This window comes from Nansenia antarctica (assembly GCF_963989245.1).
Source record: "Nansenia antarctica genome assembly, chromosome: 2".
NCBI classification, from domain to species: domain Eukaryota; kingdom Metazoa; phylum Chordata; class Actinopteri; order Argentiniformes; family Microstomatidae; genus Nansenia; species Nansenia antarctica.
Genome location: NC_137675.1, coordinates 66,727,305 through 66,751,661, shown reverse-complemented (window position 1 = coordinate 66,751,661; position 24,357 = coordinate 66,727,305). Strand labels below are relative to the sequence as shown.

Sequence of the window (24,357 nt, the reverse complement as noted above, 5' to 3'; positions counted from 1 at the left end):
CTTACTCAAGTGGTGGTGTTCCCAGGTGGGATTTGACCTTCTGATCACCAGTCCAACTCACTACTCACATCTATTAGGCCACCAGCCTCCCCTGACCTCAACCTGCTTCAGTCTCAAGCCTGTCGTGACATATGTTGTTGCTGGTCCATCAGGTACCAGGTGTTCACCCTCCACTCCAACATGCAGACCGCAGACCAGAAGAGAGTCCTGAAGAACACTCCTACCGGTGTCCGCAAAATAGTACGTCAGCAGTTTCTTTTCATGTGTTTCATACCATTCCTAATTTTTTTCACGTGTTTCATACCATTCCTCATTCCGTTCCATCCATTGCCATGAGCCAGCCCTCCGATTTTCTACCTCCACTAGCCTCCCCTGTCACAAACGCACGAGGTGTAGATGAATACCCTGAGTGTTAACACCCGTGTGTATGTTTTTGTCTTTATTTCAAGATTCTGTCCACCAACATCGCAGAGACAAGCATCACAGTCAACGACGTGGTCTTTGTCATCGACTCTTGACTTAGGTCCTTTTTCTTCGGGTGTGAAGAGTAGGGCCTCCAACGAGTTTACGCCACCGGTCTCTGTCCCTCGCCACAGCAGCCGCCGCCTCCCAGGATCTTAGACCCAGCATGTCACGCTCCCTCTCGACGGTTCTTCTCCAGGTTTCTTTGGGGCGTCCCCTTTTTCTTCGTCCATCAGGGGTCCATCTGAGGGCTATGCGTTGATGGTCATCCGGGCTTTTCCTCAACACGTGGCCGATGTACTTCCATCTTCTCTTTCTGATCTGCGTGCTTACCATCTCTATACCAGCAAGTTTTCTCACTTCTTCGTTTGACACCCGTCATCGACTCAGGCAAGGTCAAAGAGGTACAGTGAGATTCACTTTGAAAACAACACCCTGTGTTATACCATCCCCGGGCCGTTTCTATGGCAGAGTAACAACAACAATAACAACAGTATACTGAGTGCACTCGTTCTTAAGAATTTCAGAGTCATGAACCAATCACCAATGTGTTAACGATGTGTACGTTCCCCCGACGTTTCCCCATGACAGAAGTCCTTTGACGCCCTGAACCACGTGACCATGCTCAAGATGGTGTGGATCTCCAGGGCCAGTTCTCTGCAGAGGAAGGGGAGGTGAGTCCTAGACGTTCAGAGACTCACCATCAGAATCTGATATACTTTATTAATTTCATCCACTGCAATACTCATGATGATGATATGGAGTGGGTTCTCCTCTGTGCTCCTCGGAAACTCCTGAAATCACACCCTATTGGTTGTTCCTGAGATGGCTCTCAGTGGGGAAACTCATATTTTTTTTTTCCTCTGCTCTTTTTGGGGGGGTCTATGGTTTGGTGTTGGAGCATATTTGTTTGTATTGTATTTATTGTTTATATATACGTATATATTTTTATTGTTTATGATGTGAAGCACTTTGAAACATTTGTCTATGTAAAAAGTGCCTTTCATTGAGATCTCAGAGTAATACAAATTTCCTAGTGGGACCTTTCTGAGTTCACCATTCCTGAGCAACACTTAAATGCAGCAGAAGTCTCATTATGTTTCATTATGTTTTCTATGAAACCCTAGTTGAAAACTAATGTCTCCTCAGAGCTGGGCGTTGCAGGCCGGGGATATGCTACCACCTGTTCAGTCGCCTCAGGTTCAAAAACATGCTGGAGTACCAGGTCCCTCAGCTGCTGAGGATGCCCCTGCAGGTACGTACATGCTAACACAATCACACACACACACACACACACACACACACACACACACACACACACACACACACACTAAAACACTCACACACACACTAACACACACACTGGCATAGTTTTATTTGTAGGGTTGACTTCTCTCCCTCCTCCAGAAACTCTGTCTCCACACCAAACTGCTGGCTCCCATCAACTGTCCCATCGCTGACTTCCTGGCCAAAGCACCTGAGCCTCCCCCCGCCATCATTGTTAAAAACGCTGTGCAGATGCTCAAGGTAAGAGACGCTAGCTTCCCCCACAACCCCTCACTCCACACTGTTGTTGTCTGCATATCGGATTTAAGCAGTACTTCTGTGTGCAGTTATGTTTTCCATCAATGTTTGATGGAATTAATTAATTCCACAGGTACGATTCTGTTTTTAAAAAATGATGGAGGTTTAAGGAGACTGTCTGCCTAGATAACATCTGATCTTAGTTATGCCATTTACTAGTATATTACCTGACGTTCGGGGGGGGTATACAAGACTATTCCATTGACCTCCACTGACTTCCTCCCCCTCCTCCAGACCATAGATGCCATGGACCAATGGGAGGACCTGACGGAGCTGGGTCACCACCTGGCGGACCTGCCTCTGGAGCCCCACCTGGGGAAGATGGTGCTGTGTGCCGTGGTCCTCAAGTGTGTGGACCCCATCCTGACTATCGCCTGCACCCTGGCCCACCGCGACCCCTTTGTGCTGCCCACCCAGGCCTCCCAGAAGAGGGCCGCCATGCTGTGCCGCAAACAGTTCACCGCAGGCACCTTCAGCGACCACATGGCTCTTCTCCGAGCCTTCCAGGTGAGGACAGAGGGGAGCCTGTTTTTTGTTGTTGTTGTTGTAGTTTCAGACTAGAGCCATATAGCTGTAGCGGAGGTGGATTGGAGTCATGCTCTTTTGATGAGGTAGTCCTGCCTGAGACATGTACAACTCAAGCATCTCCCTCAGACCATGAGGATGTCCTCTAGGCCTAATGGTTGCAGTGGTGTCTTCCATGTGGGAAACACGGGTTCAACCCCCCCGCACCCCACTTTTTCACAGATCGTCAGATCATTACGGACTTTTATCTCTTGTGTCTCCAATCAAAACATTTCTTTCCAGTGGGAACCTTTTCAAGCTGTCCTGATAGAGACAGCACATTGAATAAGGTGACATGTGTCTGCCTTTCCTGTGTCTTCTGTTGTAGGCGTGGCAGAAGGCCCGTGGCGACGGCTGGGAGAGGTCCTTCTGTGAGAAGAACTACCTGTCCCAGGCTACCTTGGAGATCATCGTAGGGATGAGGACACAGCTGCTGGGGCAGCTCAGAGCTATAGGTGAGACTTACCTGTTAAACACCTATCTTAGCCTGGCCTAGCATTATGAGCTTAGCCTGGGTTAGCATTACTGAGCTTAGCCTAGCCTAGCATTACGATAGTTATGGAGATAGACTCCAGTTCTATGAGTGGAGCGGAGCCCCATAGGGGAGCTCTGCTCCTATTGGTTTACCCGCTACCTAAAGTAGCCAATGACTGAATTTTTCAATGCCTGCGCCCGCCTGGGGTGCTATATAAAGGGGCGTACTTCGCTCCATCATTCTCCCAAACATACAAAACAGCCGGGTTTGAACGAGTCGAAGTGGGCCAGCAGCCCTATGGGGCTCCGCTCCACTCATAGAACTGGAGTCTATCTCCATAACTATCGTTCTATATCGTGGAGCTCCGCCCCATAGGGGAGCTCTGCTCCTATTGGTTTAGGCGGAGCGAGCGAGGCCAAATGTACCCCCACTGAGACTATTAATCCGAAAACAATCTCAGCGGCACCCGGAGCTGACCACTGATGTTGGTTCAAGACAACCTTAAAAAGTTGGCCCAACCCACACCGAGTCTGCTCCACTGATCTAGCCCTTACGTGAGCACGCAGGGTTGTAGATCTAACGGAACATGTCCTGGAGGAGGGTCCCCTCCCCAGGCACATCCGTAATCATCCTGACAGCACTTGAATAGCATCCCCAACCAGGGTAATCCAAGTGCCATCCCCACTACATCAGTCCTCAGCAAACTGAGGACAGAATGAGAAAAGGATGAGGAAGAAATATCACTTACCTAACCCTTACGTTGGGTTGTTGATCTAACAGACATGTCCTGGAGGAGGGTCCCCTCCCCAGGCACATCCGTATTCATCCTGACAGCACTTGAATAGAATCCCCATGACCAGGGTAATCCAAGTGCCCTTCCCACAACATCAGTCATCAGCAAAACTGAGGACAGAATGAGAAAGGATTGAGGAAGAATATCACTGACCTAACCCTTACGTGAGCACGTAGGGTTGTTGATCTAACGGAACATGTCCTGGAGGAGGGTCCCTTCCCCAGGCACATCCGTATTCATCCTGACAGCACTTGAATAGAATCCCATGACCAGGGTAATCCAAGTGCCTTCCCCACTACATCAGTCATCAGCAAAACTGAGGACAGAATGAGAAAAGGATGAGGAAGAAATATCTTTCAAGTAATACCGTATAAAAAGTGATGGCGACGACCAAGACGCCGCCACACATATCTCCTCCACTCCCACTCCCCTGAGAATGGCCACTGATGTGGCCATGCCCCTGGTGGAATGAGCCCGAATGCCAGTCGGCACGGGCTGCCCCTTCGATTCGTATGCGAGGCTAATAGCCTCGCAAATCCAAAGGGACAGCCTCTGCTTCGAGAGTGGTGTCCCGGCTTTCTGTCCGCCATAGCAGATCAGAAGCCGGGGAGAAGATCTCAGTCCTGCCATGCGCTTCACATATTGTGCCAACGCGCGCACCGGACAATACAATGTAAAACGCCTCTCCCTCTCTCCGTCGTGAGGAGGAGGAAAAAAAGACGCTCAGAGCACAGCTCTGAACCCTAAACCCACGATTAACCGTAGGGATAAAAGCCGGGTTAGGGCGTAATACAGCTTTTGTTTCGTCATCAGAAATGATCAAACAATCTGCCCGTGACGAGAGAGCGCACAAATCACTCACTCGCTTAGCCGTAGTCAAGGCGAGGAGTAGACTCGTCTTGAGAGAAAATAAAACGCAACGACACAGTGACAATGGGTTCGAATGGGGGCACGCACAGCGCCTCTAGCACAATCGACAGGTCCCATTTTGGCATTAGAGTCCTATGAGGGCGTCTAAGCCTACACACTCCAGTCAAAAAACGCTTAACCAGCGAATGACTGAAAAACCAGTGTCGTTGTCGCAAAACCCTCATGACAAGCTGAGATGGCAGCCGCGTAAACACTTTAATAGTTCCCGCCGCCAATCCCTTGTCAACAGCGACTGTAAGAAGCACAAGAACGTTTCGACCCGACAACAAACAGGGTCAACTTCCTGTCCCTCACACCACTGTGTAAAACTCGCCAGCGCGCCGCATATCCCTTTGCAGTGGATTGCGCGCGCGCACTCTGAATGGTCTGAATGACCGCATCTGTCAGACCCCTGCGTTCTAACAATCCCTCTCAGTAACCAGGCCATGAGGGGCCCCCCCTCATAGGCGGCCCCTTCACCAAGCCTCCGGCTTGAGAGAGTGCATCTTGTCGATGAGGTATGGGCCATGGGCCCTCTACCAACATCTCCATCAGTTCCGGAAACCACGGGGCTCCGGGACGGTCCGGGGCTACAAGAATTAACTCTAGCCTCTCTGACCTCACTCGTGCCAACAGTGGGAGGATAGATGTCAGGGGTGGGAACGCGTATAACAGGACCCTCGGCCATGGGTGGTGTGCGAATGTATCGACTCCCAATGGCGGGTTGTCCTGTTCGCGCAGGGAGAACCAAAGGCGACACTGCGCATTCGTCCGTGACGCAAACAGAACCACTTCTGCTTGCCCGAACCGTGCCCAAATCAGCGACACAATGGAGGGTGCTAACCTCCAGTCGTCGTCCCTCGGGCCTCCCCGTGATAACAGATCTGCTCCTTCGTTGAGCAGACCTGGAATGTGGAGAGCTTTCAGCGAACTCAGGCGACTCCGCGCGCGATGACGCGCGGGTCTCTCCAGTAGCTCAGGTCGGTTTTGACCGATCTCTGTATTACAATCAACTTGCGACGGCGTCTCACTGGAACCCGTCGCAGTCGTGCGAACCGCCTCTGCAGTCTGCGCATGTGTAACAGGCCTAAGGGGACCACTACATGGGCTGCAGACATCAGTCCTAGTAAGGACATCCTTGACAGAGCGGTGATTGTATTTGTCACTCGACACACCCGGAGAGCTGACGTCAGTGTCGCTCTCCGTGGTGCCGATAAACTGGCCCTCATCTCGGCAGTATCCAACTGAATGCCTAGATAGGAAAACTGTTGAGCCGGCCACGGAGCACTCTCTGTCCAGTTTACAGCTAACCCCAGCTGAGTGAGGTGCTGCACCAGTGAGGTTGCGTCCCGAATGGCTCGATTTGGGCATTAGGCCAAGACCAGTAGGTCGTCGAGATATGCTAATATGCGTATCTCGTTTCGCCTCAGTGGTTCGAGTGCTGTCTGCACGCATTTGGAGAAAAAACGAGGAGCAAGCGCGTACCCGAAGGGCAGGCGCGTGTACTCGTAAACCTTCCCTTGGAAAGCAAAACGTAGGAATTTCCTGTGCCACTCTGTGATTGGCACACGAAATACGCGACCCTCAGGTATCTACGAAAGGGGCGTTTCGCCACTCTCTCGTTGAGGACCCTGAAATCTAGTATGGGTCTCATGTCTCCCGAATTCTTTGGGACAAGGAAATACGGGGAGTACCATCTCATGTCCCACTGGTCCCTCGGAACCAATGTCACTGCGCCCTTTGTTAGGAGATTCGTAATCTCCTCCCGGAGCGCACGTGTCTTTATCGGGCAGGACAAAAAACAGTCTCTCTCACGCCCCTGAAGGGCGGAGGAGGCTGAATGAACTGTAGTGCATATCCCCTCCTCAATGTCCTGTCTAGCCAGCCCGACAGAATACCTGTCCCTTCTAGTCATTCTGCATAACGCAACGACAGCGGCTGGGCCGTCTGTTGTGGTGCAGTCGACAGAAAAAGCTTGAATTTCTGTATGACCCCAGGCGCCGCTGCCCACCGAGGAGGTGGCACAGCCCAAGGTGGGGTCATTTCGAAAAGGGATGGGCTGCCGTCTGTAAAGAGTGTTTGTTATGTGTAACAATGCTCTTTATTGACGCAGGTTTATTATGCCTGATAATCAAAGAACCGGCCGCACGCTCATGAGCTGGGCCAGGTCTTGATAAACATGGAGGGGTTTTTGATGTAAACAACGGTCCCTCTATACGGCTACAGACAGGGGTGTTTAACCCGCCTCGTGTCGTGATAGGGGTAAGTCCGCTAGGCAGAGAGCTGGCCACACGCCGGTAAGCTGGGCTAGTCTCCGCTTTGTTTCTAACCGGTAGCGATTCGACCACACTCTGACAAGGCAGGTGGGTCTCCGCTCTGGTAGATAACATGGGCAAATCACCTTTACTGAAAAAGTAAGGTGGGGATTTTCCTTCCTTTGCCTCTTTATGAGGTAGCAGCCATGAAGAGGAAAAACCGGTGGTGGGGTCATTACCGACCCCTCCGCCAGTGAAACCGGGTCACGCTGCCGTGGGGGGCCGTAGCGGGCCCTCCCAGTGGTCAGCGGCGGGGGCTGGGGATGCCGAGTGGGGCATGGCTCCGTCGGTAGAGGTGGAGCCAGTGCCGCATCACGCCGAAAACTCCGTTTCGCAGCCGTTGACGGCCTAGTCGTCACCACGGGGGAAGAAGAAGAGGTGGAGGGTCGCTGGAGAGGGAGGTGGCTGCTTCTTAGCCTCCTCCATCGCGGCCAGGCGCTTCGTCATGGTGTCCATGGCGGGACCGAATAGCCCTTGTCTCTCTATTGGAGCATTCAGTAGGGCCATCCGGTCCGCCCCGGTCATGGTGGTGAGAGACAGCCACATCTGTCGCTGCTGCACCACCGCGTTTGGCGTCAGGCGACCCCCACAAACCGCGGCGCCCTGGGCCAGGTACATCGTCGCGGCACTGAGCTTGCTCAGAAGCTCCGCCTCCGCTGCAGACAGACCGTTGGGTCGGTCTGTGGTGATTTTCGCAATGGCGGCGTTAAACACGGCGATGTTATTCGCCGCCACCGCCGCCTGCGCACCGAGCTCATCAGAGCTTTCTGATTCTGACACCGGCACCGACCACTCAGCTGGGTGAGGGCGGCGTGATGTCAGGGCCGGCTGAGCGGGCGGGACCATCCCTACTTGGGGAGGTGCCTGCCCAGAACGCCGCTCTGGGGCCTGTCCGGACGCATCATCGGCAGAGCTATTCGAGTCGGATAGCATCCCCGAGATAGCGCCCGCCAGGGGAACGCTCTCCTTGAACCAGGCCATCCCCTTTCGCCTTTCCGCGACGGAAAGGAGGTGGAAGGGGAGGCAGCTGGGGGAGGCGACCAACGCCGCCTCGGCATGTTCGGGGCCGAGGCAGACGTGGCAGAAGTCGTGCTTGTCCTCCGCTGCTAGGAAATCGCAGCGGCAGGTGTCCCGGAGGAACTTCTTTGTGGTCGGCGGCGGACGATCCATCGCTGAAGGGAAAAGTCTCCTCCGCTGAAAAGTGTCCTCCGCTGCTTGGAAGTCGCAGCGGCAGGCGTCCCGGAGGAACTTCTCCATAGGCGGCGGACGATCCATATCTTGAAGGGAAAAGTCTGGCGGGTTCTCCAGTCTTAGTAGTCGTCCTTCTCAGTCTTCAGATATAAACCCGTGCTGAACTTTTTGGGAGAATGATGGAGCGAAGTACGCCCCTTTATATAGCACCCCAGGCGGGCGCAGGCATTGAAAAATTCAGTCATTGGCTACTTTAGGTAGCGGGTAAACCAATAGGAGCAGAGCTCCCCTATGGGGCGGAGCTCCACGATATAGAACTGTGCTTAGTGTAGAATTACTGAGCTCAGCCTAGCATTACTGAGCTTAGCCTAGTCTAGCATTTATAAGCCACCATGGATATCTCAGAACTACTGGTGAGACTTACCTGACCGTTACCACCTCTGGTTGGGAGGGTCAGGAGTCTTTATATCTTATCTCTCGTTAGCAGATTACTCAACTAGCGTAACTCTGTAAGGACCGCTCCCTCTCTTGATGTTTTTTTCTCTTGTGTTCTTCCAGGGTGTGTGCGGTCGCGCGGCCCCGGCCCCGGGGACATCCGCGACGTCAACCAGAACAGTGAGAGCTGGCCGGTGGTGAAGGCAGCCCTGGTGGCCGGGCTGTACCCCAACCTGATCCACGTGGACCGGGAGACCTGCTCTCTGTCCGGGACCAAGGAGAAGAGGGTCCGCCTGCACCCCACCTCCGTCCTCAGCCAGACACAGTACAAAAAGGTAGGCCTCCAAACACTACACATTCCCATACACCCGTTATAGGAACTAGCACTGGGGCGTTTGCGTGGCGTAGCTCACTAAGGTGCATGCCATGTAATTGCAGTGTCGCTGGTTCAATTCTGGCCATCCACCTATGCTGCTTGTCATCCCTTCTCTCTCTCTCACCCATCCTTCCTGTCAATCTCTACTGTCTCTATCACAATAAAGCAGAAATACCCTAAAATAAAAACAATTTACAAATTAGGATTAAAAACACACTTTCAATAGAAGATTCTCCATTGACGATGCTTTTTTTAGTAAAGTGTTCGGATTATTAGGCTTAACCTGTTCAATCAGGGGAAACTGGCCCATAATGTAGGAGGCTTGTGAATCAATTAGGTCTGTGTTCTCAAGAGCAGGAAAAGAAGCAGAAAGCGCTAGAGTTGCTTTTTATAGGGCTCTCTACTCTCTGTGGAAGACCAAGCTTTATACATCATCCTCAGCAAATACTCAAGTGTCCCAAAGTACGTAAACAGTATTACCCCCAACTCAGTACACCATGAAAGAGACAAATGCCATTTACATTACCATTTACAATGAACTGTCACCCCCCCCATCCCCCTGTCACCCCCCACAGCCCCCGACCCTCTCCTCCCCTCTCCAATGTACCGCACCCCTGGCAACAGTAGCCCCCACTCCCCCTGACACCCCAGCAGCACCCCAGCAGCAACTGCCTCCCCTTACCAACACCAGGAGCCAGGGAGCATGCTTCACACCTGGAGACACCGGTACTCACAGCTTTATAACATCTGAGCAGGTGAGAAGGCAGCTTTCCAGGGTGAATGTGAACAAGTCCAGAGGTCCAGACAACATCAACCCCAGGGTTCTGAAGGTGTGTGCTGGAGAGCTGGCGGACACATTCCAACATCTCTTCAGTCTATCTCTAAGACTGAGGAGGGTGCCACAGCTCTGGAAGACCTCTTGCATCGTCCCAGTGCCAAAGAAGGGACGGCCCAGCACCCCAAACGACTACAGACCTGTCGCCCTGACACCACAGGTCATGAAGATCCTGGAGAGGCTAGTGCTGCAACACCTTAAGCCCCAGGTGAAGGACTTCCTGGACCCCCGGCAGTTTGCATACCAGGAGAGCATGGGGGTGGAGGACGCCATCATTTACATGCTGCACAGGGCCTACACACACCTGGAGAGGCCACAGAGCATGGTGAGGACCATGTTCTTCGACTTCTCCAGTGCATTTAACACTATCAAGCCATCACTGCTGGCTGACAAACTAGCAGTGATGTGTGTGGAGGACTCCCTGACGGCTTGGATCCACAACTACCTCACAGACAGGCGTCAGTATGTGAGACTGCAGGGCTGTCAGTCTGAGGTGGTGGTGTGCAACACCGGTGCCCCCCAGGGAACTGTTCTGTCACCCTTTCTCTTCACCCTCTATACCTCCGACTTCCAGTTTAGCTCCGACCAGTGCCACCTGCAGAAGTATTCGGATGACTCCTCTATCGTCGGTTACATCACAGACGACAGGGATGAGGAGTACAGGGCCCTGGTGGAGAGCTTCGTGCAGTGGTGCGACACCAACTACCTTTTGCTTAACACCAGCAAAACAAAGGAGTTGGTGGTGGATTTTAGGAGGAAGAGAAGGACCCCAGCCCCCATCACCATCAAGGGGGTGGAAGTCGAGAGGGTGGACTCCTACAGGTACCTGGGAGTACAAATTAATAACAAACTGGACTGGACTGACAACACCGAGGCTCTTCTCAGGAAAGGGCAGAGCAGACTGTTTTTCCTGAGAAGGCTGAGGTCTTTCGGTGTCTGCAACAAGCTGCTGCAAATGTTTTATCAGTCGGTGGTTGCCAGCGTTCTGTTCTTCGCCGTGGCCTGCTGGGGTGGAAACATCTGTGCCAGGGATGCTGCGAAGCTAAACAAACTGGTGAAGAAGGCCAGCTCTGTGGTGGGGACCGGGCTGGACAGCCTAGAGGTGGTGGCAGAACAGAGGATGGGGAAAAAACTGGCGGCCATGCTGGCCAATCCCTCCCACCCGATGTACTGCGAGCTGGCAGGGATGAGGAGCAAGTTCAGCCACAGATTTGTTCTCCCCCGTCAAAGTACAAAAAGATTTGGACAGTCCTTTATTCCAGCTGCACTCCGACTCTACAACCAGGCCCTGCAGGGTGGGGGAGACCTGGAGATGGAACTTTTGGAACTTTTTACTTATTGAGCCTGCACTGTTTTATGTATTTTATTGAATGTTTTTCTGTTTTCTGTACTGAATGTTTTCTGCCCTAACTGAGCTGTTTGACAACAAAATTTCCCCATTGGGGACAATAAAGGTTTTCAATCAATCAATCAATCGAACTATTACTATTGACAATGCATTCTACAAAGGTATGCTCGTGTGACTGTAGGAACTCCATGTTGTTGTTTTGTCCCCAACCCTCAGATCCCCCCAGCCAATGGCCAGGTGGTGGCTGTCCAGTCCCTGCCCACCGATTGGCTGATCTATGACGAGATGACGCGAGCTCATAGGATAGCCAGCATCCGCTGCTGCACCGCGGTCACTCCCCTCTCGGTGGCCCTATTTGGGGGCTGCGCCAAACTCCCCGTCAGCGCCCTTCAGGAGCCCACCATGCAGAAAGGTAAGCTAGACTTCTCTCTCTTTATCGGATGAAAAACGGCGCATCCTTTTTGTATGTCAATTATCGCTACGAAAATTTACGAAATTAAAACGAAATAGCCAATAAAATCGACTAGAATGCAATCATTTCAGCCACTTCCATCAGGCCGCCGTTACAGAACTCCACTGGCCCGGAAAAACACATATAACAAATCATTCATTCCCACTGCAACCACCGCCCTGAACATTTTAAAATAGGAAGCACACTGTTTTTCTTTTAAACCACAACATTTTAGCTTTTTAAATCATAATACAGTTTTTTTTACTATTATTTTTAAATGACTGGACTTTTTAAATAGGCACTACATTTTATAAACACTGTTATATATGTGGAAACCGTATTCATGAACTGCACAAAGCCTGTCAAAGGAGAATTTCTGTCACTCTGTGACAGACAATAAAGCAAAAAAAAAAAGACTAAGATTGCTTGTCGTAACCTCGATTCATGAAAGTCTTGCGTGTATCGATTGCGTGTCTATTAGGGAATACATGTGCTGGTAACCACCACTAATACATGAGGTAATACATGTGCCGGTAACCATCACTACCGCTGCTCTCTCTGTGTAGATGAGGAGGTGAACGAGAGCAGCGACAGCGAGATGGAGGACCGCTCCACATCTCACCTGGCCCAGATGAAGATTGACGAGTGGGTCAACTTCAAACTCGACAGAGAGGTGAGGGAGATGTTATGAGTTTAGAGAGGTGTGTGTGTGTGTTGTTTTTGCAGCGCTCACATGACCTGTTTGTAGCGGTGTGTGTATATCTACATTTTTCAGCCATAGTGAAAGGACTCGGGCTAGCAGGGCTAGCAGTTCAACCTTCAGTCTGAAAAAGGTGTCATATTGACCCCTGGGCCCAGTTGTTCAAAACTTTAAATCTGGATCAGAATGATTCTTCTTTTTTGCTATCCAGGATCAGATCTATCTGGCTGATTTTGAGTCGTATAGGGGAAATCAGTCAGCTCGATCTGATCCTGGATAGCAAAAAAAGAATCAGGTTCGTTCTGATCCAGATTAAAGGTTTTGAACAACTGGGCCCTGAAGACAGCTGGGTGTTTCATCAGAAAAGCAGCTTTCACTCTGCCTCTCACTCTCTGACATTTTATTAAACTATTCTCCCCCTCTCTCTTTCTCCCCCCTCTCCTCCCCCTCTCTCTCTCTCCCCCCCCCCCATCTCTCTCTCTCAGATGGCAGGCCTGGTGTTTGAGTTGAGACAGAAGTGGCATGGTCTGTTCCTGAGGAGGATCCGCTCTCCCTTCACGCCCTGGTCCCAGCTGGACGAGGCCACCATCAGGGCCCTGGTCTCGGTGGGTGATAGTTGGATGGACGGATGGATGGATGGATGGATGGATGGATGGATGTCTCACATATTTGTGACACGGTTTGGTCATTTGGGCTGCAAGTCGGCAACCAATTTTATTTTGAATAAAATCTCGGAAATACATTTCAGTGTTGTTGAAAATCACAACACAAACTCACTAGTCAAGCCAAAATACTGCAATGCAATGGATTCGGTGAGTAATCCCCACTGCTACCTAGTAAATTATAACACTACTTTACATTGTTAGCAGTCTCACAAAACAAGCTGTGTTAGTTGATTAGCGATTGTGTCGCAGCGACTTGCGGACTAATTGACCAGACCGCGTCACGTTTGGACAGTACGTTTGTAGGTGTGAACGTTCAAGTTGTATAAACAGCATACAGTGCACTTTTAATTCTCTCCACCTCCCAGGGTTCCATTAGCCTGGAGGCATTGGTGCCAATCAGCAAATCCACCTGGGCTTGGATGTGAGGGATGCAGATGCCATTCAAATATGACCACTTCGCCACTTCTTCATCTGAGATTATATTAGATGTTGACACAGGCATTTTCTCTTGGGTCAAAACTTCAGGAAGGCTGTAAAACTGTCCATCGTTACAGCCAGCAATCTCCAAACCTTGAAGAATAAAGCTTGAAACTTCCTGATCTGGCGCCATGGTACGCAACTGAACCTTTACTCTCCTTCCAGTCATTTTCAACCTTGTCATCAAGCTTTCAGAGCAGAATGTTGAAGTGCTTCCTGGGTCCAAAAATGCATATGTTTGAATTATTATGTCACCTTTGGAGGACTTAACTTGCACTGGGAGGATTGAGAGAATGCCGTCACTGCTACCGGCTCCTGTATGTCCAGAAAAGGTAGAGACTTGTGTGCGGTCACTTGATTTTTTCTGTAGCCCATCTGTGTCAATTTCCTTTTCCTTGTTTATGTGGAGAACACTTGGATGTTTCTGACCACACACCTTGCAACTCATGCGCCTTTCACAGTGTTTGCTCATATGTCCAGTTTGCAAACAAGCAAAACAAACGCCTTTCTCCTTCAGGAAACGTATCTTCTGTGTGTGTGCTTTCTTTTCCAATTGTGGGCATTGCTCCAACCCATGCTCAAGGGAGCAACACAGACACAGATTTGATTTTGTAGTCTTGTACTGTACACTTTGTCTCTTGCTTCTGTCATTGCTTGTAGACTCTGCAACATCACTCTGTTCAGTGTTTACAATAGTTGTAGCATAGGCATTTCCCTTGATCCTTGATGGTGATCTGTTCCTGTCACCAAGTGGTTTCTTCTCTACAGGCTTTTCATAGCTACTGTACTGTAAATCTCCAAAAATAGGTTCGGATGCAATTCTCACTTGGCGCTCAACAAAAAGAACAATATCTAAAAACTGAGCTCTGCGCTGATGGCGCTCCCAAAGCTCACACGCCTTTGTTCTCCATTTTTCTTTCAACTTGTAGGGGAGTTTCTGGATCACGGCTCGCATGTTAGCTGGCATGTCAAGTTCATTGATGTATTTCAATTCTTCCATTGCGTTACAGCACTCACGCAAAAGGAGTGAATATGCTTGCAGTCCTTTGACATCCTCAGCCTTCACCAATGGCCAGCCAAGCACCTTGTCCACATATGCAGCGGTAATTTTCAACTCATCCCCAAAATGCTCCTGCAGCAGTTCCATTGCTCTTTCATAACCTCTGTCGGGAGGCATAAGTTGACAACTGCGGACTAGCTCCTGAGGCTGCCCTCTTGTGTACTGCTGTAGGAAGTACAAACAATCACCTTTGTTGTTGGTCTTATTTACCACACAGTGTTGAAATGCTCGGACGAAAGCTCTGTATGACAGAGGATCTCCATGAAACACTGGAATTTCTCTTATTGGAAGGGAATTCATGTTTTGCTGTTGCACCAAGAGCTCCGTTATTTGATTTTGTGATTGAAGTAGACTGTAAATATTGCCGTCCTGGGTGTTAGGAGAAGGTACAACACCACAGTTAGCCTGACCGTGAGAAGATTGAACGGCATGTTCAGAATCCTGACTGTGTGAAATCTGCATGTGAGGAGATTTTATGACCTGTGCAGCATCCAGAATGTGGGAAGATTCCATGACCTGTCCAGAATCCATCATTTGGTTTGTTGTTCCATGTCTCTTTAACCTTGATGCCTTCTGGTTGGATTGTGAATGAGACTGTAGGCCTATATTTTGCTTTGGCTGCACATGCATGTTTTTCATAATAGTGCTTGGAAATGGATTGAATTCATTGGCCCCAGGATTGAGAGGTGTTTTCCTTTCCTTTGTGTACGATTCTTTAATTGAACTCCCTCCATCAGATTTCATAAACACTGCTAGTTTAGCAGAGGACACTGCAATCTCGGTGTTAAGTTCAAGCTGTTCCTGTTTCCTCCGAAGCTGCTCAGCCTGCTCCTGCAATACATGTTTGTCACGCAAAGCAGCAGCGCGCGTTTCTAGTGCAGCTTTCTCGGCTGCAGCTTCAATGCATTTTAATGAGACTGTAGAAGATCGGCCACTCCTTGAGCTGCCACGGCTCTTCTGTGATCGTTTACTTGAAACCTGCGTTCCCACATTAGAAACACTGTCATAAGGATGCACCTCATCTTCGTCGTCAATTTTGTAGTGATTGACAGCTCCATCAACATCATGAGCATCATTATTGCTTTCCAACCGTTTTGTAACTGCACCAGTCGATTCATTATCCATTTCACATTCCAACCATTTTGTAACCACATCTGTAAATTCATTGACACTCAACGTTTTGGCTTTATACCACACTTCATGCTTGTCAGCTTCATCGGCTGGCAGCAAAGGTAATAGAGTTGTGTGTGCATTTTGTGCGTCATGGCACATCAGTTTAAACTTGTCAAACTCGCATTTCACTGGTTCTTTACAATCCTTGTTGCTGTTAGACATCAGTTTATTAATAGTCTCCTTTAACTTGTTTGCTTTGTTCAAATGACATTTTCTTTTTGTTTGCAAAGTGTCTATTTTGTCTAGCAAGGCTTTTGTGAGCTGCCTTTTGCGTTTTAAATCCTCTGGGTTCATTTCCACAGGGCTGGCAGTAGCCACGCCCACCAGCTGTGCGTCATCACAATTTTTACTTTGCGCTGTAGCCATTGTTACATTCAGTCATTTGTTTACGCTTTGTTTTCAAACAAATTATCTCCAGCGACTTGGCTACTCACCACTCAACGACAGATTTCAGCTGTGGCAATTCAATCACTCACCCAGAGCTCTGAAACGGGTGGATCTGAAATGGATAGCCTACTGAAGTCGAGTTGTCCACTGGTCCGCTCGGTTCCATTCCATTCCATAAACATCGGCTTAGTTTCCAATTCTTCTTTCTTGAAGCGCAGCACTTCACCAATATTAGTCCACTCGCCCAAATGAGCTAGTCTTTGACTTAAATGTGGTGACTGTTTCCTCCTTAGTCACCGCGACTAAGGAGCTCTCATTCAATGTCACTTCGACTATGCCGTAACATCATGGTACTATAGAACCACAAAGGCCCATAAAACAAGACTCCAGACAGCCCAAAATAAACTGGTTAGGCTTCTGCTAGGCCTCAACCCTAGGACACATCTAACCGCTGCTCATTTTTTGAGCCTTGATTGGCTACGAGTAGTTGACAGAGTGCAGCAGCTTGCACTGGGCCTGGTCTTCAAGATACGCTACACCACAAAGACACCCAAGTACCTGTCAACATACTTCCAAAAAGTGAACAACGTCCACACATACAACACCAGAGGAAGCTCCACGAACCACGTTCAACCGCGTTGCACCACAAACAAGGGGTTAAACTCGTTTGCAAACTATGCAGTAAAAATGTGGAACGCCCTTCCTATAATCTTAAAGGAGTGCAAAACACTGCCCACCTTCAAAACCACTCTCAAAAAACATTTACAGGAGGCTGCAATCCGTAACTGGACCCTCTAAATCAAAAATCAGATTAAAAGACCCGAACTACCCACTGTACATACTTTATGTTTTGTCCCCCGCCCCCACCTGTGGTGTATGTCCCCACCTGTCCTACCCGCTGTACATACCTGATGTTTTGTTGTATTGTATATCTAGTATTGTTCTTCCCATGATGGATGTATTTTTTATCCTGTAGATAGTAATAGTTATTTGTCTGTATTATCGTGTAGATAGTACTAGTTTTTTTTTTTTTTTTTTCCCCTGTCTGTCTTACATGTAACGATGAATTGAAAATCAAGGACCCCAATTGAAATAAGCCAGTGGCTTTCTTGGGTTTTTATCCTTTTAGTTGACCTTGTATGTAATATGTACTTTCATGTACCTACTTCTGCAAATCTTCTAATAAAGTTTTCAATCAATCAAAATCAAGACTGTTGAACTGTAAACTTTAGTTGACTCGTGATACCAACACCGACGACTTCTGTACGTTGCAATAATTTGTTTACTTTAATATAAAAACATGATACACTAAAACAGTTTCGCGTGTGGCAACACGGTCAAAGACTGTGTGCTCACCAGTTCAATCAGTAACACCTGTGGCTACCGGTGAGCTCACCTATATACCTGTGCACTCCTATGCCCTCGCCACTCAGTGGTCAACAGTAAAAATGACATCCAGCACAGACATAATGGCTGCAACAAGCATACAGTGCACTTTTAATTCTCTCAATGACCCCTTGACATGAATGACATGAATTCAAGATTCAAATTCAGAATGTCTTTATTGCCCCATTTGGTTACAGCAAGATGAAAAAAGATGTTACAAATATAATAGAGGTGTGTAAGTGGCGTAGCACACTAACACGCATGCCATATCATCGCAGGGTCCTCGGTTCGATTCCGGCCGTCGACATATCCTGCATGTAATCCTCCTCTCTCTCTCTCTCTCTCTCTCTCTCTCTCTCTCTCTCTCTCTCTCTCTCTCTCTCTCTCTCTCTCTCTCTCTCTCTCTCTCTCTCTCTCTCTCTCACCCATCCTTCCTGTCAATCTCTACTTGTCTCTATCCCAATAAAGCCGAAATGCCCTAAAACATATTTAACAAAAGAATAGAATAATGTCCAGTCATTGTGTTGTTTTGTCCCAGGTGTTGGGTGCGGAGGAGCAGTCGTCAGGCCTCCAGCAGCCCACTGGCATCGGCCAGTGGCCGCGCCCCATGTCCTCTGAGGAGGCCCCCCAGACCGCCGCCTCCTCGAGGAGCAGCAACAGCAGGCGGACCCCCGCCTCCAACGACACCGCCGACCTGCTGGACGACTCCCCCGCACCCACACACCCACATGGCACGGACAGGTAGCCAGCAACACATCTTAACGTTAAGAGATAAAAGAACGTTGAGCAACTGTGAATTGAATGTTTTATCTCTGTCGTCTCCAATGATAATATAAAAAAAATATATATATATATTGTGAGGAAAGGAATAACGAGGAAGATGGTCTAGTCGTCTAAATGTAGTTGTTTGAATGGCAGCAGCTCCCTATAACAGGAGACTTGACCTGAGACACACACAACCACAAATAGGCTGGACGTCAACCGATAGAAAGAGAGTTGCGTACTCACTCCCATGCTAATGAGTGATTCCCCATGATGCTAATGAGTGATTCCCCATGATGCTAATGAGTGATTCAACCAAGCTGCCTCCTTCTTCAAGGTTTCACTCTGTGCCTGACCTCAAACACACATGGCTATTCGGTTGTTAAGTCGTGACGTGTTTCCGGGTCCAACGTTGGCTGAGGCTCTCTCTTCGAAATGCCACAGTGTTGTGTCCCTTGTTGTATGAATAGATCCTAGTCTAAAAACGATTGAACTGTCGATTGAACCCCCCCCCCCCCCAGGTCCTCCAGGCTGTCCCCAGCCCTCCTCCAGCCTAAACCCTCCCACAGCAGAGACAAGCCCTTGCTTCACTCCAAACGCTCGTCAGACGACCACTCCTCCACCAAGTCCACTGACTCCTGTAACAGCCCCTCTCCCACCTCCTCAGGAAAGGTACACACATACACACACACCCACACACGCTCACTCGCTCACTCACTCACTCACTCACTCACTCACTCACTCACCCCACCCAACCACCCACCCACTCACACACACACACACACACACACACACACACACACACACACACACACACACTGACTCTGTAGTCTTTATCAGCCCCCATAACGGCTAACCTCCTCTGGCAAGGTACACACACACACGCACATGCTCACTCACCCAACCCACTCACACACACACACACACACACACACACACACACACACACACACACACACACACACACACACACACACACACACACACACAGACTCTGTGGTCTTTACCAATCCCTATAACAGCTCACCTCCTCAGGAAAGGTACACAGAAAATGATTTCCACACAAACTGTCCTCCATCCATTCACTCACTTCTTCACTCTCACCCTCCCCTTTCTTCCATCCCTCGTCTCCACCCGGGGCCCCCCCACCCTCTAGTGCTCCAAGCCCCTCTCCCCTCGCCAAGGCAGTGCAATGGTGCGTTACTTCATCATGAAGAGCTGTAACCTGAGGAACATCGACATCTCCCAGCAGAAAGGCATCTGGTCCACCACTCCCTCCAACGAGCTCAAACTCAACAGAGCTTTCCAGGAGGGCAGCCTGGTGCTGCTAGTCTTCTCTGTCCAGGGCTCGGGACACTTCCAGGTACAGCATGTTCCAGAACATGAGGAGAGTGTCTGGTAGATTGTGTGACCTGGATGGAATTTGATCTGGAAGGCATTGAATTAAGCCCCTTTCACACATACGAGCCTTCCCAGTAGATTCCATGCAATTTCCCGTGGCGGTGTATGTCTGAATGCGTCTGACCAGGGAAATCCGCTCGGGCAATTACCCTGGTCGAGACCATGTATAATTCCATGGAAAGTACAGTGTCATGGTATGTCTGAACGGAAGCCTGAACATTGCCTGGTCACTCTCCTTTCACAGCTGTCCTGCGTCGCGCAACCAGCAGGCATAGTTAGCTAGATTACTTACTTAGCTAGCTTACTTGTACTTATCAAATGTACATCTTATGATATAGAAGCAGTGCACACACACCGTCTCCTCTCAGTTATCTTGCATCGCGCATAGCCCGCAGCGCAGAGCGCATATGTATAACTCGTATTATGCTTATCACCAAGTTCTCCCATACTGTGCTTATGGACTAGTATAGTATGTTTATATCAACAGTAATCAAGTGCTTTAGTTGGCGAGCGAACATGGTGATGGTAAGCGCTGGTAATACGAGTTGACGCGCTGGAACGAGACAGGCGCGCGAGACCGCCACACACCCTTATCTGCCACATATCATACCTCCGTCCCACATGTATTAATGCCCGGTCGACAAAGCTTGGGATTCCATGGAAATTACAGGGAACTATGTGTGAAAGAGGCTTTAGAAAGTCTGGGGTTGTCATGTACTTTATAGGTGTGTGTTTGAGAGACTGTCAGAGAGAGAAACACACACACAACACACAACTGTGCATCAGACAGAGAGCGAGAGCGCAGACTCAAATGTTGTTGTTTTGTCTCAGGGCTACGCGAGGATGACGTCTGACATCGGCCAGGAGCGCTGCCAGGACTGGGGGTCCACTGGGCTGGGGGGGGTGTTCTGCGTGGAGTGGATCAGGAAGGAGAGCCTGCCGTTCCAGTACGCCCACCAGCTCCTCAACCCCTGGAACGACAACAAGAAGGTGCAGATCAGCAGAGACGGACAGGTGAGCGAGAGAGAGAGAGAGAGAGAGAGAGAGAGAGGTGCGACAGATGTTAGTACGCACGTCACATTATCCCTCTCACCTCATTTCTGGACAATTTCTATTATAATTGTGATTATTATCTACTATTTCTATCTCGCTTTCCCTTTCTTGGGTCATTCTTGTTTTCGCTCACTCTCCTCCTTTTTGGGTCATCCTTTGTTCCCTCCTTCTCTCTGGGTCATCCTACCCTCCCTCCCTCCATCCTCACCTCTCTGTCTCTCTCCTCCCCCCCCCCCTCCCCTCCTGTAGGAGTTGGAGTCCCAGGCTGGAGGTCTGCTGCTGCAGCTGTGGGACAGACTGTCAGGGAAGCAGCAGCTTCAGCAACACGAGGTACACAACAGGCTACCACTTCCACAGGCCTCGTCTTTACCAGCAGACTTCATAGCATTACACATAAACACACAACAACAACAACAGCAACCGCAACTACAGCAACACAAGGTACAGCCGACCTACAACCACAGACCTCCATTTTAGGAAGTCTTCGTTAAGTTATGAAATGTTTTACTTATTATTATTATTATTATTATTATTATTATTATTAAGTAGTAGGGCCCCGTAAGCAGTTGTCTCTCCCTCTCCTCAGCCATGAAAGGTTGAGCTGCTTCGATGAAGACTTGAAGAACCTCCCTCCCTCCCTGACTGTGAAGCAGAAGTCTAGATTTTCTTCCAACTTTCAAGTTTGCAGTTAATGTTCAGACTGTTGGTCACTTTTTGCAGTTAATGTTCAGACTGTTGGTCACTTTTTTCAGATGCGATAATGTTATGTTGATGTATGTTGAAGGATACGAAAGAGAAACTGGCGGAAGCTGTCGGAATGCTTTGTTTACAGGAATGTTAAATGTTAAACCTGGGCAGTGTTTTATATCTGTTTAGTTTATCCCTGATAAAAAGTAGGGAAGGTTTAAAACCACAAATTGTTCATTTTTTTAATGGTTTTACTGTTGAAGGAATATAAAGGTACTGTTTTATATCACAATCCCTTGAGTGCTTGTGGGTCATTCTTCTGCATCCACGTGTCCTTCTTAGGCATAGAATAGCTGAACACACTGAATCTATATGTCAGTTCTTTCCACTAAGACTATAAGGTGGGAGTAACGTGTGCAGGAGTATTTCTTTTTTTATGTGACCTAGGAAACACACACACTTCAATAGTGCAAGTAAAGATTTATTTGCTACATATTTACATTCTTTCCATTCTTTCCATATCCAGTGGATTGTACGATGCATATTTGAACTGAAGCATTAAGACAACTTACTCACTTTAAACATACATTTTAGAGCTTATAGTTTACTCACTCACTTCCTCCAGCTGTGTGTCTGTGTGTGTATGTATATGTGTATATGTGTGTTATACCAGGTATTTATTTATTTTTTTGCAGCAGTAACGTTTGTATGGATGTGTATAGTGAATTGGGTTCTCATGTCAGGCAGGGACAGTGGTTAATTTTCATTACTGAGGTCGCCCCCTGTTGGTGGCGTGGAGCATTCGCAGCAGCATATCCCCGCTGAAGCTCCAAGGGTTTCCTTCTGCTCTTCGGCAGGCCAATGTTTACTATCACCAAGGCAGTCTGGGTCCAGTGTACAGCCCTCTGCAGAAATATAAAATACATTAATCACACATATTTATACAGCATGATTTGTAGCTCTGGCCTATAGCCTGGAGTGTGTATGTGTGTGTGTGTGTGTGTGTGTGTGTGTGTGTGTGTGTGTGTGTGTGTGTGTGTTGGTGGGTGAAGTGGTTTGAAGGCAGTAGAGGAGTGGGATAGCCTGGAGTGTGTGTTACCAACCAGTGTACGAGCAGAGACAAGGGCAGGTTACATGGGGGAGAGAGGGTGATGCTTGTGTGGTATCAAGAGGTAGGGAGTGTGGAGCAGGGGGGGCTGGTGGAGGTAGATATCTGAGGACATGCTCATTGTAATGCATGGAGTTGAATAGGGAATTGTATCAAACATGGTACTGATACCACTGGTATCATTCCTCATTCCGTTCTCCGATTTCTGACTACCTCCAGCAGCTTCCCCTGGTGTGGGGGGGGGGGGGACAGTGGAGTTCACACTTCAACTAGACACTTTTAGTGATGTCCAAGAAGCAAACAGACGATTGCTCTAAAACAGACACATAGGAGAGAATATGCTCTCCCTCTTACCTGTGTCACAGCAGACCCCCGGCGCTGCGCAGCGTCCCTCTTCAGACCCGCACACTCTTCCTCCAGCCTCGCAGGGAGATGGCAAGTAGTTCTCCTCCGCACAGCTGGCTGCCTCTGGGGAACCCACGGAGCAGCCCATTCCCTCCCCACAGCAGATGCTGGGGCCAAAGCAGCGGCCCTTGTCCCCGTGGCCACACGACATGCACTGGAAAACGGAGCGGTCATTGTTAAACACCAAGGATTAAAGCGCAACTCACGTTTCCTCCTGTACTCGCTTTTACGCACGCTCGGGCGTGGCGCATTGGGAAAATAACTGCGTACAAGTTTCGTTAATTACCATAAATAACAGAACGAAATAAATAACATCGATTCTACTTTGAGACCAAATCATGAAGCAAAATCCATTGGAGGTAGCCAAAAGAACTTGCACAGTGGATGTCTCTTCATATCGATCTGCAGTGGACTATCTGCAAGCATTTAATGATAACCATCTTAAAATAATTTTAAGTATTGTGTATCTATCCTGCCCAAATAAAATATTACTCTATTATTTATACTATATTATAGCCTACATTCGTTTGTTGCAGTCAGAAAGTTCCAAAATGTGTTCTTGCTACTGCACTTGGTATACGCTCTAGATAGAGTGCAAGAACGCATTTTGTAACAAAGCCTTTGTTTTATGTGTTTTTATTTCACTATTATAACACATAAACCAGCTGCAGAAGAAATGTCCATCGAGCAGCACCATGATAAATCAGATATCATGTGAGGCAAAAAATAATCACAATTTTAAAAATACTAGGCTTCTCAAACAAGTCGGTCGTTCCCGATGAACGAAAGAGGCCATCATTTAACGAAAATGTATCAAATAGAAGTCTTTTTCAAGCAACGGATAAACTCTTAAGTTGAAAAGCCCTACCTGTCGCACGGCGGAGTCTGGGAGAGAGCGCTTCTTCCCGCCTCTCGGACTTTCCGTTATTTATACGAGTCGCCGAACATATCATCCGATGACTCACCTGTAGACACATAACTCTGACTGACTCTCTCTGTCCCAAATGGATTAAACATGACGGACAGTTGTCACTGGCTGCCCTTGTCATATAGTCAGATAGTAGGCTAGTCCATTCGATCAAGTTCATTTTCACACAATTCCTTCTCACAAAACATGCAGTAGCTTATAACACATTTTATATTCAGTGAATCTATGAAATAGTTTCATATCCTGACTGATGGAGTGCCAGTAGGCCCTGATTAGTGCAATCAGGGATATAGGCAGATTGTGTGAACTGTTTCAAGAGTGGAAGGACATTTGTTTCAGTAGAATTGTGGTAATGGTGTGGTAATGCATGAGGAGAAGAACAATAAGACTGGCGGAAGAGTGGAGGCCAACTGAGTTCATTTATGGG

General features: G+C 48.7%; 1 protein-coding gene and 1 pseudogene across 2 annotated transcripts in view; one reads left to right on the top strand and one right to left on the bottom strand.

Annotated features, from left to right (window-relative positions):
• LOC308150487 (3'-5' RNA helicase YTHDC2-like) overlaps positions 1–21,279 on the top strand; it is a 29,801-nt pseudogene extending 8,522 nt beyond the window's left edge. The window contains exons 14-31 of the transcript in view: positions 153–240; positions 450–503; positions 840–866; positions 1,054–1,136; positions 1,612–1,717; positions 1,870–1,989; positions 2,281–2,553; positions 2,939–3,065; positions 8,852–9,063; positions 11,504–11,699; positions 12,305–12,411; positions 12,924–13,043; positions 18,125–18,327; positions 18,870–18,994; positions 19,384–19,388; positions 19,505–19,711; positions 20,581–20,763; positions 21,052–21,279. The product of the transcript in view is annotated as a 3'-5' RNA helicase YTHDC2-like (transcript). The remainder of the gene's footprint in view (positions 1–152; positions 241–449; positions 504–839; positions 867–1,053; positions 1,137–1,611; positions 1,718–1,869; positions 1,990–2,280; positions 2,554–2,938; positions 3,066–8,851; positions 9,064–11,503; positions 11,700–12,304; positions 12,412–12,923; positions 13,044–18,124; positions 18,328–18,869; positions 18,995–19,383; positions 19,389–19,504; positions 19,712–20,580; positions 20,764–21,051) is intronic.
• A 966-nt stretch (positions 21,280–22,245) lies between these two features.
• LOC308150486 (vasotocin-neurophysin VT 1-like) lies at positions 22,246–23,153 on the bottom strand (the record flags this gene model as incomplete). The annotated part of the gene is made up of 2 exons (XM_080523311.1): positions 22,246–22,394; positions 22,952–23,153. 2 exons carry the CDS (start codon positions 23,151–23,153, stop codon positions 22,246–22,248), a joined length of 351 nt encoding a protein of 116 aa, XP_080379437.1.
• Positions 23,154–24,357: the final 1,204 nt, after the last annotated feature.